Genomic DNA, 15,453 nt, shown 5'->3' with positions numbered 1-15,453 from the left:
AACACGTTACTGTCGACAGAAAAATGAAACGTAAAAGCATTTAAATTACATTACCCCAGATAGTTACTGGGTTGTTTTATTGTAAATTACGTTTCGCTATGTCTTTTGTCGTTTTAGCATACCTGCCGTTCAGTGTCACCGTCATCGGAGCCGTCAAGCGTGCTTGAACGCCCAGGAGCCATATTGCGGGTGGAACGAGCATCTCATGAAGTGTGCACAGGCACCGAAGCAGGATTATTTGGCGAATCATTGGCATCAGGAGGTCACCAAATGTCCAGTGCTTACCGATCCTGTCGACGGAGGCTGGAGTGCGTGGAGTCCATGGTCGCCCTGCCAGCACAGCACAGGAGAACAATCATCCGAACATCACGCTCACTCGCATTCACATAGCGAGCACACGGAGGTTCGTATGTTTGCTTATTACATTTACGCTTGCACATTGAGAAAATTTCCTTTTTCTTTCTCAAGAGGAAATCGATCGTGAATTTAACGAACTAACGAATCGAATCCAGAATTAGCCAGTTTTATATTTAAGATTGTCTTAAGATTGCATTTCCATCAATAATGAGGTAGCTGTGTAAACTTACTTATGACGATTTTAAATATAAGAACGGACTATGAATATCGGTCTTAATGTGTTTAGCGATAAATGATTTTCGCGAAATATTGTAATAGACAGCTTCTATCATACGTGTCGCTTCTATCCTGAAGTCAATAGAATTGAAAGTAATGCTAGAAATCCGATTTCTACAGAAGATCGACACGTGTCAGTGTCAGACCAGGGAATGCAATAATCCACCACCACAGCACGGTGGCGAGAGTTGCACGGGTGCGCGTGTCAGAGTGACAAATTGCACCGTACACGGCGGTTGGACCGCTTGGTCAGGTTGGTCGTCGTGCTCTCAGACCTGCGGTTTCGCGATGAAAACCCGCCGGCGAACCTGCACGAATCCGGCGCCTGCATTCGGCGGACGAGTTTGCGTCGGGCACGATCACGACGATATCATGTGCATCGATCTGCCGCCCTGTCCCGTTCCCGCCAAAGCCAATCCGCCGCCTCAAAATGGTCAGTGGACGACCTGGGGACCCTGGCAGGCGTGTTCGAAACCGTGCAACGGCGGTGAGTATCTTAAATATCATCGTAATCGCGGTAATATCTCAAACAGCACAAAAATTAATTAGCATTTCGAGACATCCAAAAAAATACCTCCAAGAATGAAAGATTTGCGAATTTAAATATTCGTGCTTTCTGAGATAACACGGAAATATATTCTTCAAGATTTTTTTTTTATATAAAAAGACTATATTCTTATCTTATAGGAATACGCGTCAGAAAGAGAATGTGCGACAGTCCATCGCCGAAGAAAAGTGGTATCGAATGTCCAGGATGCGATTTTCAGGCAAGTCTTAAGCCTTTTACGGGAGATGTCTTCTCTTTTGGATTTTTTTCAATAGGATTCTTTTTGGAAAACGTAAACGTAGGAAATTACTTGCTAAAGTTAAACATATTTTTAGATCGAGGATTGTAATACTCATGAATGTGCTGAAACGAAGCGGTACTCCGGATGGACTCCTTGGTTGGCCGTGAATTCTAGTTTGCAAAGCGGTAGCACGGTTTATCTGGAGAAACGTTTCCGATTCAGCTGTCGTGCGCAGACGTATGATCCTTCGAGCGTGCGAGTGCAACTCGCCAAGGAGGAAGAACGTTTCTGCAGGAATGACGGGTCCTGCTTAAGAGGGAAAGATGCGTACGTGGAGTCCAACGAGGGTGGTTGGGGTGAATGGTCTTCTTGGGGCTCGTGCAGCCGTCCTTGTGGAAGGGGTATTCAGCATAGGGTAAATATTTATTACATCACATAATCTTGTCCAATCATATCGTTTTACGAAGTATTTCAAAAATTTGATATTCTTGATTATTTTATTTATATTTAAAATATTTTACAAAATAAAATTTTTAAAATAAAATACAAATAAATAAATAAAAATATTAATCGCAAAAGAATTGTTTATAATTTTATGAACTGGAATAAATAGCAAAATGATTTAAATATTTTAGTTTATTGATAATTACATAACATAGAAATATGTGCCACGTTTTACAGACGAGACAATGCGAAGCGCCGCCTTGCGATATTGGTCTCAGTACACAGAACAGAGTCTGCAATTCGCATCAATGTAACGTGAATTCTGGCAATGGCAATACAGTAGAAGGTCAATGGTCCTGTTGGACGGAATGGTCCGAGTGCTCGGCCACCTGTGGTATAGGAGTGCGTACGAGGACGAGAGAATGCCTCGGTCCAGAAAGTTGCAATGGTCCAAGAATGGCCAGAGAAAACTGCGAAATAGCCAGTTGTGAATCGCTTGCCGGTTGGGACACTTGGTCACATTGGACTCCTTGCGATGGCGACCGTCAGCAACACCGGAAGCGAACGTGTCTTCAGCATGGACTTGGCATGTGTCAGGGACTGACTCGTGAAACACGCGATTGCCTTCCGGACTGCTCGGATAATGGTGAGATTACAGAAATAATTTCAAGTTATAATTTCAACTTATGTATGCAATATCTGACACAATCTATTCGAACAATCTTTAATTGAAGATTAATTGAAGTTTAGTATTACTAAACACTGCACGTGCTTCTTTTAGATGTAAACGCCTTGCCTTCAAGCGTGGAGACTTTGGGCGTCACGGTGGGCGCGGCGGCGAGCGGCTGTGTGGCCAGTTTCATCATTGGCATAGCCTTAACCGTGATGTTATGCTTCTATTACGTGAAGCGACGCAAGTCGAGCATTCCAGGGAGTCCACATTATATCAGTAAACAGAATTCTTACGTCACCGTGCCGTTGAAAGAGGTAAGACTCGAAGGAGTGTGTTTAGTTGTGTGCTATGCAATTCTTAGCATACTTCAAGGAAGCTAATTCTTGTAGGTAAACGCAAAGCGACAGCCCAGTTTTTCGGGCAACACCAATGGAAACGGAACTCTACGCAACAAGAACAATCCCAATGTCAACGGCCTTGGCAGTCCCAAGTTATATCCAAAGAGTCTAGACTACGAATCCGCCACCCTGAAGCGTAACAGTCACGGCCAGCAACATATCCGTGCCGATCTCGATCAGGACAAGTATTACTGAGCGAATTATCTGCACGGATATCAGCATCGTCTGAATGGCGATCTATGGTCTTTTCAGACACGTGACTTTTGTGATTTATTTATTCAATGAATCGCAAATAATATTGCTGATGGCAAACGCAAACTTATTTTATACATTTGGCAGCTGTGAATAAACTTTGTTGATCGATTTGCCGTTCGATGAATGTGAAAGTGACAAGTGTGAAAACAAACTTCCTTTTACGGGAAGAGTGTATCTACTTAATTAAGTTAAGACGATATACATACAATCAAGCAAGTGCCTGAAGATTATGTTTTTAGTATTAGGTAAGCGATTTACGCAATCTTCGATGCGTTCGAGAGTTAATGACGTTGCAATTAACGACACAAATAAGTTGACGAGGTTGTTCAGTGTCGAATAACAAAAATTCGATGATTTAAAAGGAATATGACAATATTTTTTTTCAGTCGTCGTCTTTTAAGACACAAGATACTTGTTGTGGCATTTTGTGATGCGTCCGGCGTACGATGCCATAACTCGGCGAACCCTAAGGAGAAAGTCAATGTTCCGAGGAAGTTTATAACAGTTTATTTTTTTGTTTTTGTATATATATTCTTCGTTAAAAGAGAGAGAGACAGAGGATGCAAACGGATGAAATCGAGAATCAAATCCGCTCACTCTTGGGCATTCGCCTTTGACTCATCTGTATAAAGTTTCATAATTTTTCATATAAATAAATTTTTATACATTTAATATGTTTGTAAGATTGTGCTTATGCAAAGTAATAAGAGAGAAAAAGACCTCATCTGTCGAATTTACGCGATTACGTCTCGGTCTGCCAAAAATCGACAGATTGATTTATACATGCATATATATATATATATATATATATATATAATTATTGTACAAATGAAAAATGTATTGTATGTAAGCGTGCGTGAAGATAAAAAAAAGTTTGCCTTTTTTGTTTTTATTCAGGGGAAACATCGAATTTTATATCGAGTAAACGTAGTGCCATGATATGGAGTTGTACATAAAAAAAATGCATTTTTTTTTAAACGTAGTTTTAGGATGATGGAGCTAATGCATGTATTATGTAAAAGATGTGTAATGATCAATATACATGACGTATACATGTCGCGCGACGATTGCGTTTATATTGGCTCACATTGAGTCGCGCCGCGCATCACGTTTATGCATGCGACCAAATTAAAATGATTCATCTTCTTTCTTTGTTATATTCAAGGAAAATCAAAATTCTTATTTGGAACATTGAAAGATCGATGTTGTCTTCCAGAACATTTTATTTTTATTCAACAGTTTGATTATGATAATTCAACAGTTTGATTATGATAACTGATGATGTCTCTTGCGAATTTATGTAATCCGTCATAAGAAAAATATGAGATAATGATATATGAGGTAATATATGATCATGAAATTATGTAACAACGTTTGATGTTGTCGGCATCAGACAAATTATCATTATCAAGGTCACATGTATACGCGAATAATACTATACTCGATGCATTTGTTCGCAATAAAGATAAAAATTTTTTTAATGACTTCGTGTTTCGACTAAGTGTTTCACATGTCACTTTTTACCGTCAACATCATACATTTAGCTTGTGAAACGAAGGAAACTAAAATGGATTCTTTTTCTACAAATCAGCCGCATATTTTTCAATCTGCCTGACAACGTAATCCATGGACGATTTTGTGGGAGGTGGTTGGCAGTTCACGACCATGCGAAAGAAATTGCCAAGTTCTTTCTGAGGTAAGGGTGTATAACCAATCATCAGAGATCCGTTCATATTCATGCGTTTCTTTATCTCAATTGTGACCTGATACAGCTTCTCCCACCAAGCTGGAGTTTCTTTCTGATTACGCATTGTCGGTGGCACATACCTGAAAAGAGTCGCCACCGTGGATTACAATCGTGGATTCCATGATAATTCTGAATTACTTACCAAAAGCAAATATTGCAACAGTGATAGCGAGGCTGCACCAACCGAAAACCGGCAGTCTCTTTAATTTGCTTCAAAAAGTATTCCGCGCAGAACATCGCTCGTTCCACCGATCGTGCAAGGCCGATCTTACCGCGGGCTTTCCACATTAACCAAAATTTCATTGCGTCCACCTTGAGGCGTATTATCAGACGTTAAAACGAAAAATTAATCAGAACGTCCTAAAAACGTTTGAACAATATTCTGATCCTTTACGCATATTTTTTTATACATTTCTTTCTAGACGAATCTTAAATTTTTATATGATTTGATATGATGAGTTGCTATAAGTAAGACGCGATATCACATCCTGTAAAAATTGTGAATTTGTAAGTTACCTTCCTGCCGCATTGCACGCTTTTATCACCTGTGTCCCAGCTAACATCATAGAATTTGTCCTGTTGGAAAAGATATCCCGCTTTGGCGCTATTCACCTCGTGTAGGATATTCTTACCTTTAACCAGGAACAAGGAACATTGAAACGGCGCCCCAAGCATTTTGTGCGGATTCCAAGACACTGAATCTGATCTGAATCAACCATAAAACAAAAATAAAATTATGTCAATTTATACCAAAAAAAAAAAAAAAAAAGTGCCAAATTTTTAATATTCTTGCAGGAAGGAAAGTATTTATCTCCTCGCTCTTTCTCGCGGACATATCTCCGCGTTCATCGAGTTTTTGTTCTCTCTGAAATAAATCAACAACCGAGCAAGATAACGATGTAATTCGCGGATCGATCGACTTTGAGCGATTTTTTTTATGGGAGTTGCCGCCTTCCTTCCGCGACGTATCGCTACGGAAATAATTACGAACAATTCGATGCCTCGCAGCCTCGGCCGGTACTTATCCGATAATAACAAGGTACCACCCAGACAAGCCTGCAACGGATCTCTATTCAGATTACGTCGGTTTCCCGAGTTAAACTTTCATACTTATACGAACGTCTACGTGCAGCCAAAGTGACTCGTTCCGACATATCGCGGCAATTTCCGGTAATGGATCGATAGCACCGAGCACCGTAGTTCCGGCGGTAGCATTTACGAAGAACGGCAGGGTCCCGTCGTTCCTCGCCTTTATTAAGAGTCTCTTCAGATCATCCACTTTCATGCGACCAAACTCGTCCGTTTTCACCTGTAGTGAAAGAATTACTCTTGTGTAACACTAATGACTGGCGATCACTAAACTTAAAGATCCGGTTAGGCTTAATTTAAACGTTTTCAAGGTCAAGATTGAAAAAAAATTTTTTCAGTATTACTACTGCGATAACAGGATGTTGTGGCTAAAATATTTATAGCAACCGAAGATAAGATAACTTCCTTCAATCGTTTGAAATTTAACGTTGCATTATTTAATCAATGATATGCAATATATTCCGCATTATCATTAATTAAATAATGTAAAGTTAGACACGTGGCACATAACATCTGTTGTTTATGAAAACTTCAACAGTAATTATTATTATAATTAAAAACGTTAGGCCATTACAACTTTTTTGTGTTTTGATTTGGTTTTTTTCAAAAGAATTGCAGTAATAATTAATAAATTTAATTATCATTTTTATAACATATATAAAATATAAAATACATAAATAAAATATAACTGTTATTAAATTCCTATTTATACTCAAATAAATAAATTTATATAAAAATCTAATCTGCATATTCAGATTAGTTTTATCAATTTTTCACTACATTGATAAAAATTAATTGATTATACTATCTTAGCACAACTATTCAACTACAGCTGGTTGATTGAGCTTTATTGTTCGGTAAAATAGACTTGAAATTATATTTTATATTTTATATTTTATGTTTTCATACCTTGTACACATGGTCAGTGCCAATGCCCAACCAATTGGCAGCTTTTAGAATTGAGTAATGACTGTCTTCGCTGGTAAAACACGCTAGGGGTAGATTTAGGGAACAGAGCCCCGATTTTTTCACTTGCGGTATCTTCTTATGTCTGGCCAACACCATCCCGTACATATTCGATATGCTACCTCCTGGACACATTATACCGTCAGCATTTGGCATCGACGGATAGCCAAACAGCTCCAGCGACTTCTGCATCACTTCTCGCTCCATCAAGGTAAATACGGGCGCGACTTCGTAAGTATACCTAACAAGAGCGATCACAGTCGCAATTAGTAATTGGCAATTTCTTGTATTTCACTTCATTTCACTAATGTTGTGCAAACATGCGCAACATTATTTACAACTGCGAAGGGCGTTTTCTCGAAGTCATTATCATTAAGAAAAGTTATCTAATTCTTTATTTTTCCAACGGAATCGAACTTTCCCGATGAAACGATAAGAACTTCAATACATCATTAATTAAGATTGTTGTAGGTCGTCTGAGATGCGAACTGGGTTAGTAACGTTATCTGTTACTCGCGAGACGATAATAAAATAGCAGCTTACTCATCACGTTTCGTTGAGAGAAGCAGACAACAGCATGAAATACACATTTATTTAATACACATTATTCAATATATTCTTAATCTTTTTAAAATTTGGAAACTGTTCTTACTGGCTAGTGTTTAATACGTCCGTCAACCAGGAACCAATTAATCCAAATTCGTCAATTCCAGCGTAAAGTTGATTGTGAAAATGCGGACTGGACGTTTTCACGGAATAATGTATAGTCTGTCGTATCGCTGTTTCGATCTCTTCATGATTTGCTGGCTCATCTTCCAAAGAGATTGATATCTGTTTCTACAAAAGGAAATTATAAATATTATATAAAAAATAATTATACATTTATAAATATTATATAAAAAAATAATTATTATTTCTTCAAAATATTAGCTCACTTTAAATGAACTTTAAATTATATTTCACTTTTCGGGACACAATTCTATGTATATAATATTTTATTTAAATTATTCGAATTTCAGTAATCAAAGGGTCGAACTCGTTAATTTGGATATCGAAATATTCTATATTTCATATTACTTCGATCTACAAAGGAACTTCCTGAAAAAATGATACGTTATCCTATGTCAAAGTTCCTTAAAAAAGTGACAATTCGTTTGGTGAATAACGCGATTACGCGTCGATGCCTGCAATCATTGACCTCATACCTATATCACAAACTTATGCATATCATATTAGTAAATATTCCACGACCAAGTCTTCCACTCTTACGTACCGTGGAATATTTTCTCCCACCAGAATCTAGTATCATCTACGTGCGCTACATTGAAGATTAAACCATTCAAGTTAGACGTAAACAAACGTACGACAAAAATGGAATAGACGTATAATATTTCAAACACCATGATATTTCAATAGATTTTATGGACACGCTACTTGCGTTTTTGTAAATATTATTTTTTAATATTGTTTTGGGGAGGGACATATGAAGAGAAAATGTGTGTATAAAAATTCTCATGGCTGGTCCCAAAATTATTAACGATTTTATTATGTGTCTGATCAAAGTCAAGTTGGTATTTTTTATTTTGCTTTGGGAAAATTAATCTTTCGATAAGTAAATCTTTCGAAAAAATAACATGTCATTTTAGATCGAAAAAAGAATGTAACTTAAAAGAGAGCTAATGTTTAAAAGAGATATGTTTAAGAGAAAAATATTCAAAATTTTAACAATTACGAAATGAGCAACCAATTTTTTTTTCTAACTGAAATGCGACAATTTCAATGTTATCGTTAATAGAAACATTATTGAGCTTGTTAAATTTTTGACATATTACTCAATATTAATAAAATCATTTAATCAATTAAACATAAATATAAATATTTAACTATTAATTTAATACTATTTATTTATTGCTTAATATCAATTTTAATATGTAGTCGATTTGATTATCTGTGAGATTTCTAGACGTGAATTTTAAGCGAGTAATAAATAATGATTGCGATCTAATTGAGATCTAAAATTAACTACGATCGATGTTGACCTGTATTTCGCTGTGTAAAATAGAGAGAAACTAGTGTGGGAAACACGAATAAGGGATGTTTCTTTTTCAAAATTCCTATTCCTATCGATTCGAATGATCTTGATCCAATTATTTTCTTTTTATTATTTATTCGGAATCTCTCTCCCCAATCTCTCTTACAAATAACTTCTTACATAATTCTTTACCTAATCATCTAATCAAAATGAATAAATTAAGCGAATTATAAGCGATCTCTTTCACATGTTTCTTATCGATAATATATTATCCTTATTTTATTAGCAGAAAAAGGGTAATAAAAATATAATGCGACACAAAAGACACATGTAATATAAGAAATATAATATTGCAGCAAACGAGCAAATTAATATGCAAAATAATTAAAGAGAAAAGATAGTTCGAGTAGTAACAAGTTAATATGTCTTTCTTTTTTTTTATTTTTGCACGACACAAAAGGCACGAAAAGATTAAATGATTATTCACCATTAAAGATGAGGGATAACAGAATCGTACAACAGGCTGATCATTGGATTGGTCAAACACACGCTCCTCTTTGAGAATCTTCAGGAACTTCTCCAACAGCTCGACGACACTTGATGTTGGTATACCGTTGGTACTTGATGCAGCCATCGCGAAGAGTACACTGACCGACCCATCCATCGACTCGCTTGTTGGGCCCCTTCCATTTCGACTTACCACTAGCGAATCGGTCTTTGTCAACGAATCAGTCGTTGAAAACATGTCGTACGTACGTGAAATCTTGGCGATTCCATCGTTCTGGTTGCAGAGTTCACGCGTGCCAATTACGCATCTCTGCGCATCCGTCACGCTTGAGTTAAGCACGTTTGCACTTTGCCTGCTGCAAATCGCATAAAAATGCAAAAGAAGAATCACTGACGTCTTATTCTAGATATATTCTAGATATTTCGAACAGTTCACGCGAGATTAAACGTATTGTACATGCGGATATTAAATTTTTTTTTTATCATTCACCAAATCATTTTGTATCATTTGTATCATTTCCATTTATAAGCTTATCCTATTAATTAAATTCCATGCTTTGTTTGCTAAGATTATAAAAAGTTGTGAAACAAATTTTTAACAAATATGTGTTTCTTTGTAATCATACCTAGGAAAACGATCGAGAATTATTATTTAATATATTTATATTTTATTATTATTATATTAAATTTATGTTTTATTTAAACGTGATATTTTATTTGAAAGAAATTTTCTACGTTATAGCTAAAATAATTGTAAAAAGAGCAATCCAATTTTTTACAAGATTAAAAAAGATATTTTTTAGATAATTTTAATACGCATTAATTAAGATTGTGAGGTCATCTTCTTGAGTGTCAATTAAAGCAATATTATCCGCAGTTTATGAAATGATAACGGAACTGCTTGATCGAGTTTCTTTCAAAGAAAAAAACAAGGAATTGCATTCCGCAAACGTGGTAAATATATTGTCAGTCTTTTTAATTGTTTAAAAAATTTGAAATTATTCTTACAGATTAGTGTTCAGTACTTTTGTTAATCAAAAGCCATTAACTTAATTATAAACCAAGACCAAGATAAAAAATACAATGTAACGCAAAGATAAAACAAAGATCAGATAAAACAAAAGATAAGATAAAACAAAAGATAAGATAAAACAAAAGATAAGATAAAACAAAAATATAATGTACATGTAATAAGTACATGATATAACATTAATATAAGTGTAATGATGTAAGGATGAAGCACAAAGAAAAATCGATGAATAAATGAAAAACAAAGCCAAATCAAACTATAGTATTAAATTACTGTTCATCTTAGATTTAATAAAGAAATTTAATGACAGGATAATTATTGGATTGATTGGGCAAATATACTTATTCTTCTTTGAGGATTTTCAGGAATTTTTCTGGACAATATTATTAGCCACTGAAATAAAACAAACGACTAATCGATAAATTTGTCCTTGGATTTTTTTCTTTCTGATTATTATTGTGCGATAGTATAATAACATTAAATTGTCATTTTTAATAAACATAATTTATTGCGCTACAATTTTATTTGATAATTACAAATCAATGTTTAACAATACGAAAAATTGACGTTGAAAATAGATGATAACAATCAAATGTAATAAAAAAATGTATTTTTATTCAAAAATCTTATATTTTATATTCTATTTTATGTTATAATTATAAAATATTATGTTGGATTATCACATAAATATAGTATAGTTAAAGAAATTTGAACACATTTCTTATAATAACAGAAAGAAAATAAAACATGATCGAAACATGTTTTCATAAAAAGAAATTTTTAAATGCATATTAGTTATCATCAAATGTTTCATGCGTTCCATCGAAATTATTCCATTCTCCAAAAATTAAAAATTTTGAGTTTTGCATTTTTTTATACCTGTAACAACATAAACGAACATAAAAGAAAATAATTAGAAGGAAAGCAGAAATTATTGTTATTGCTATAATTCTATACTAAATCAAATTTAATTAATAATTTACATATGTATATATAAATTTCTTTCTATTACTTTATGAAATTATGACAAACAATTGGAAATATTTTATTTAATCGGGTTTACATACATACACACCATAATTGTGTCTTTCTTCGCGACTTGCGATTTAAGAGATGGCGCTATAACATCGAGAGGTAATCGTGGTATGATACCCTTCATGGAGGCCCACTGACCCTCGCAGAGTTCATGAAAGGTCAAACGCAGCAGCGACTGACCACCCAATATACCTGGGCCCCTGCATATTGCACCAGCCCCAAATTCCCAGATACTCCAATTGCCTGTCATGATTAAAACCCGTTGTATCTGCAAGGGATTGGTTAGATTCGCGAAGCTGGCAAATCTTTTTCGCAACCACGAAGCAATGTAAGAGGCACGGCAATCGCAATGCCAGGGATTCTGGCTTAATCGTACTTGTTGAATTGTAGAAATGGCGTCCATGCTACCAGCTGGCAAGAACGAGAGATCATTTGACTGCAGTTGCCTAAAAAGTATGATACAACATACACGATATGATGCGAGAAGACATATTATTTTTCTAATTTATAATACAAACAAAATATATTTTTAATTTGTAATTTTTGCCATAAAGACTTGTAAAGATGATATCATATAAATTGCAATTTTATATGTATATACATTTTTTTTAATAGAAACATTTGTTATGATAGTAATAATAAAGAAATATATAAGAAAATTTAAAAAATAAACAACATATTAATTTTAAAATCGGTAATGTTATGTGTTTGCACAAAATTATAAATATCGACTCACAGCTTTCGCAAATTCGGAGTGTCCTCAAAAATTCCTGATTGCAGTATCTTTAGTCGATTAGATTGTAGAAAAAGAGAGGTGAGATTGAACAAGCCACGAAAAACGCCTCTTACTAGAATTTCTATGCGATTGCCGTAAAGAATAAGACGTTCCAAAGATATGGAATTGTTGAATAATCCAGGTGGCAAGTATTTTATATGATTATGTCCCAGTCGAAGTTCTCGAAGCGCTGGCATACCGTGAAATGCTGTTGGATCAATCTATCACAAATATTCAAGTATTCAATACTTAAAAAAAAAATAATTTTTTAGAAATTTAATATATCTTATAATAATATATCATAAATCTTTTTTTGAGAAAATATTTATATTTTATAGTGTGTTGCAGTTAGTTATATTATGCAGAATTATAATTTGTAAAAAATTAAAATTAAGATATATAAACAAATGTACACGATATTTACACGAGATATTTTATTGCTTGATATTTCTAGAATTTCCAGCTGTGCCAAAGTTGATAATAATCCGTTGGGCACTTCCATTAATCGATTGTTCCGCATATTCAATTCTTTGAGAGATGTCAGATATTCGAATATATTCTTAGGTAGCTCTTTCAGACGATTTTCTTCAAGTGCGAGGCGTCTGAGATTAATAGTATCTCGGAAAATCGAAACCGGCAATCCGACTAGACGGTTTTTACTCAACAACAATTCGTCAAGATTTCCAAGACCACGAAATGCACCGGGAGGTAATGACGAGATGCGATTGGAAGAAAGATCCAATAAAGCCAACTGACTGTTACTCAAGAAAAGATCTTCCGACAAAGTACGAAGTCTATTTGACGATAAGTCGCTAAATAAAATAAAAATTTTAACTTTTAATATATTTTATATTTTTTACAAAAAAGCAAAAAATATTGAATTTCAAATTATAGTCAATACTATATTTTATTAGTATCTTTTTGATATAAATCTTTTTTCTTACTATAACGAATTAAATATGTATAATGAATTTTAATATATAGACATATAATATAATATATTAAATGTTTAAATACTTCTTTACATTTTTTTCAAAACAACTGATAAAACAATTTGTTTTTATAAACAATTTTAAATATCAACAAAGCTGTCGATTTGCTTGACATCGGCTTCCACTTTCTTTATTATTATTATTAATAGTTGTAAATATTTCACATACAGTATTCGAAGATTTCTCAGCCCAAAAAATTGATTGCGTTGCATCTCCTTCAAAAGATTATTACTCAATCTAACATTTGCGATACTGTGCAAGGATAGGAACAACCTCGGCGCCAAATGCTCAACCAAATTGCTACTCAGATCTCTGTAATTTATAGTTTCATTAGAATATACGCATTTCTCGATCGTTACATCACTTACAAATGATGTAATCGCGTCATATTTCTAAACGTGTCTCTGTGCAGAGCGCTGAGCCGATTACTTCCGAGATCTCTGAAAAGGATCACATCAAACAAATGATAATTCCGATTGTATTTGAGATTAGATATAGATATCTATCTCACCCATGGAGAAAGTAAAAATTCCTGTAAAAATATTTGTACGCAAAAAGTTGTAAATAAAAAAAGAATATTTGTTTTGTCCAACATAAAATAAGAAATTTTAATTATAAATTATATAGAATTGAAATTTTATTTATGAATTATATAAAACAAACAATATTGCTCCTTTGAATTCAACATTTCAGATTAGTTTTCTGAAAAGGATATTCATCGTTGAATATCCGTCACATGACGATGTTATCTTTTGAATTACGTACAGCCTCAGCACGTCAGCGGGAACCAATTGCGTTGGGGGTAGATCTAGCAGATTATATCTCCAGCAGGATACGGATTTCATTTCCGGTATGCATTTACACGGCCCCTCGACACAGACTTCCCAATCTTCCTCTCTCAAACTTATCTGCCAAACTGCGAGACGATAAGTTTCGCTTTCGCGTGTTCGTGTATTTTTTTCCCAAATCATGAGATTCTTACCGGGATGTTCGACCGCCCGCATCCTACGTTCGAGATTCGACAATCGGTTCTCCATCTCCTCGAAGATCGACAATGACTCCGCGGATGTCGAGGAAAGTTCCGTATCTGCGTTCATACGGGATTTTTCATCTCGCAGTCTCATGTCTTAAATCGCATTGAAGACACGCAAGAAAGGTTGTCATGAAAAAAAAAATATATAATAGCTTCGAAAACTGTTCAGTCCTTTCTTACGCGTGAAGATCTATCTTTCATTTCTTTTTAAAAATTTTTGAAGTTACTTCAGACAAAAGTAGCGTGCATTCATACAAATGTCATTTTACGTTGTCATTTCTTAATTTTGTAATCATTAAGCATATAATTATAATAACATCAGTTGCGTTTTCTGTATTTTTTCACTATTCATTTAATCTATCAATAATCATGCGATTTGTTCGATTACCTGTAGAAACCTCCCGCGTACTCGTGTTGCAAATGTGCGAGACGAGAGAGTACGTGTTCGTCTCGCATAACAAAAAGAAGATAAATGCACAGTGAATCTTTGAAGATAAATCAGTCATGTCACGGACCAGACGACACATTATAGATGAGGCGCAAAGTGCGTCGGACTGAGGATGCAGTTCGCAGTCGGCCGTCGTCCTTCATTGCGCACGGCCGCATCCTCATTATCTTGGACATTGATTTGGAAAACTTGTTATAATGAAGATTGACGGACAATGCCCCACGCGTAGAAATTACGGTCTTTCACACACACACACACACACACACACACACACGCGCGCGCGTGTGTGTATGTTTAGTAAATGTCCGATATTTGTTTATGAGAATTATCTCTTTAATGGAAATAATTGATTGGCATATAATGGTTTTACATAGCTGCATTTATTTTAATATTACGTATAAGGAATATAGCAATTTTTACTAAATATTATTATTGTTTATTTTATATAAATAAAAAGTAAATATATATTTATTAAATATATATTTAATAAAAATGATAACAAGATCTAATACTATAAAAAGATTAAGTCATTTCAATCTTTTTGCCATGTAACTTAAATTTATAAGTCTTATAAGTCTTATAATGTTTAGCCATCTAGAAGACGAGGT

The 15,453-nt window shown here is 34.5% G+C and overlaps 3 protein-coding genes across 6 annotated transcripts in view; 1 reads left to right on the top strand and 2 right to left on the bottom strand.

Moving 5' to 3' along the window:
• The window catches only part of Sema5c (Semaphorin 5c), an 87,045-nt gene extending 82,370 nt beyond the window's left edge, over positions 1-4,675 (top strand). Inside the window, exons 9-15 of the mRNA XM_011648332.2 lie at positions 118-403; positions 754-1,120; positions 1,321-1,400; positions 1,516-1,836; positions 2,103-2,511; positions 2,647-2,852; positions 2,928-4,675. Of these exons, the coding sequence (XP_011646634.2) occupies positions 118-403; positions 754-1,120; positions 1,321-1,400; positions 1,516-1,836; positions 2,103-2,511; positions 2,647-2,852; positions 2,928-3,131 (1,873 nt within the window). The 3' untranslated portion in view covers positions 3,132-4,675. The remainder of the gene's footprint in view (positions 1-117; positions 404-753; positions 1,121-1,320; positions 1,401-1,515; positions 1,837-2,102; positions 2,512-2,646; positions 2,853-2,927) is intronic.
• LOC105433171 (cysteine sulfinic acid decarboxylase) lies at positions 4,397-9,851 on the bottom strand. The gene is made up of 8 exons (XM_011648333.3): positions 9,513-9,851; positions 7,646-7,830; positions 6,937-7,234; positions 6,059-6,247; positions 5,930-5,994; positions 5,455-5,644; positions 5,081-5,250; positions 4,397-5,018 (listed from the first exon to the last, which is right to left on the bottom strand). The coding sequence occupies exons 1-8, from the start codon at positions 9,768-9,770 to the stop codon at positions 4,772-4,774; spliced, it is 1,602 nt and encodes a 533-aa protein (XP_011646635.2). The 5' UTR covers positions 9,771-9,851; the 3' UTR covers positions 4,397-4,771.
• Positions 9,852-11,050: 1,199 nt separating this feature from the next.
• LOC105433172 (uncharacterized) lies at positions 11,051-14,996 on the bottom strand. Of its 4 annotated transcripts, XM_089085164.1 has the most exons (9): positions 14,786-14,946; positions 14,347-14,490; positions 14,130-14,280; positions 13,733-13,804; positions 13,533-13,676; positions 12,797-13,184; positions 12,334-12,593; positions 11,638-12,043; positions 11,051-11,441 (listed from the first exon to the last, which is right to left on the bottom strand). In XM_089085164.1, the coding sequence occupies exons 1-9, from the start codon at positions 14,922-14,924 to the stop codon at positions 11,436-11,438; spliced, it is 1,710 nt and encodes a 569-aa protein (XP_088941290.1). In that variant the 5' UTR covers positions 14,925-14,946; the 3' UTR covers positions 11,051-11,435. The 4 variants fall into 4 exon arrangements, with proteins under 4 accessions (XP_088941290.1, XP_088941292.1, XP_011646636.2 ...); XM_089085166.1 differs by having other exon boundaries at positions 11,051-12,043; positions 14,786-14,996; XM_011648334.3 differs by having other exon boundaries at positions 11,051-12,043; positions 14,347-14,451.
• Between the last annotated feature and the right edge of the window lie 457 nt (positions 14,997-15,453).

The sequence above is a fragment of the Pogonomyrmex barbatus genome, unplaced genomic scaffold (assembly GCF_055798465.1).
Source record: "Pogonomyrmex barbatus isolate J1 unplaced genomic scaffold, ASM5579846v1 scaffold1, whole genome shotgun sequence".
NCBI lineage: Eukaryota > Metazoa > Arthropoda > Insecta > Hymenoptera > Formicidae > Pogonomyrmex > Pogonomyrmex barbatus.
The sequence above is the reverse complement of the archived record's forward strand: the minus strand, read 5'-3'. Positions and strand labels throughout refer to the sequence as shown.

What these genes read in the sequence shown, in the direction of transcription:
- LOC105433171 (XM_011648333.3), bottom strand. Translation starts at nt 9,770, where the DNA reads ATGTTTTCAACGACTGATTCGTTGACAAAGACCGATTCGCTAGTGGTA. An exon ending in GCACTGACCATGTGTACAAG is followed by an intron (nt 6,248 to 6,936) that starts GTATGAAAACAT and finishes CTTTCACTACAG; the next exon opens with GTGAAAACGGACGAGTTTGG. An exon ending in AGGCTGCGAGGCATCGAATT is followed by an intron (nt 5,645 to 5,929) that starts GTTCGTAATTAT and finishes TGGTTGATTCAG; the next exon opens with ATCAGATTCAGTGTCTTGGA.
- LOC105433172 (XM_089085166.1), bottom strand. Translation starts at nt 14,924, where the DNA reads ATGTGTCGTCTGGTCCGTGACATGACTGATTTATCTTCAAAGATTCAC. An exon ending in CAAGCAATAAAATATCTCGT is followed by an intron (nt 12,594 to 12,796) that starts GTAAATATCGTG and finishes TATTTGTGATAG; the next exon opens with ATTGATCCAACAGCATTTCA. An exon ending in ACTCCGAATTTGCGAAAGCT is followed by an intron (nt 12,044 to 12,333) that starts GTGAGTCGATAT and finishes CATACTTTTTAG; the next exon opens with GCAACTGCAGTCAAATGATC.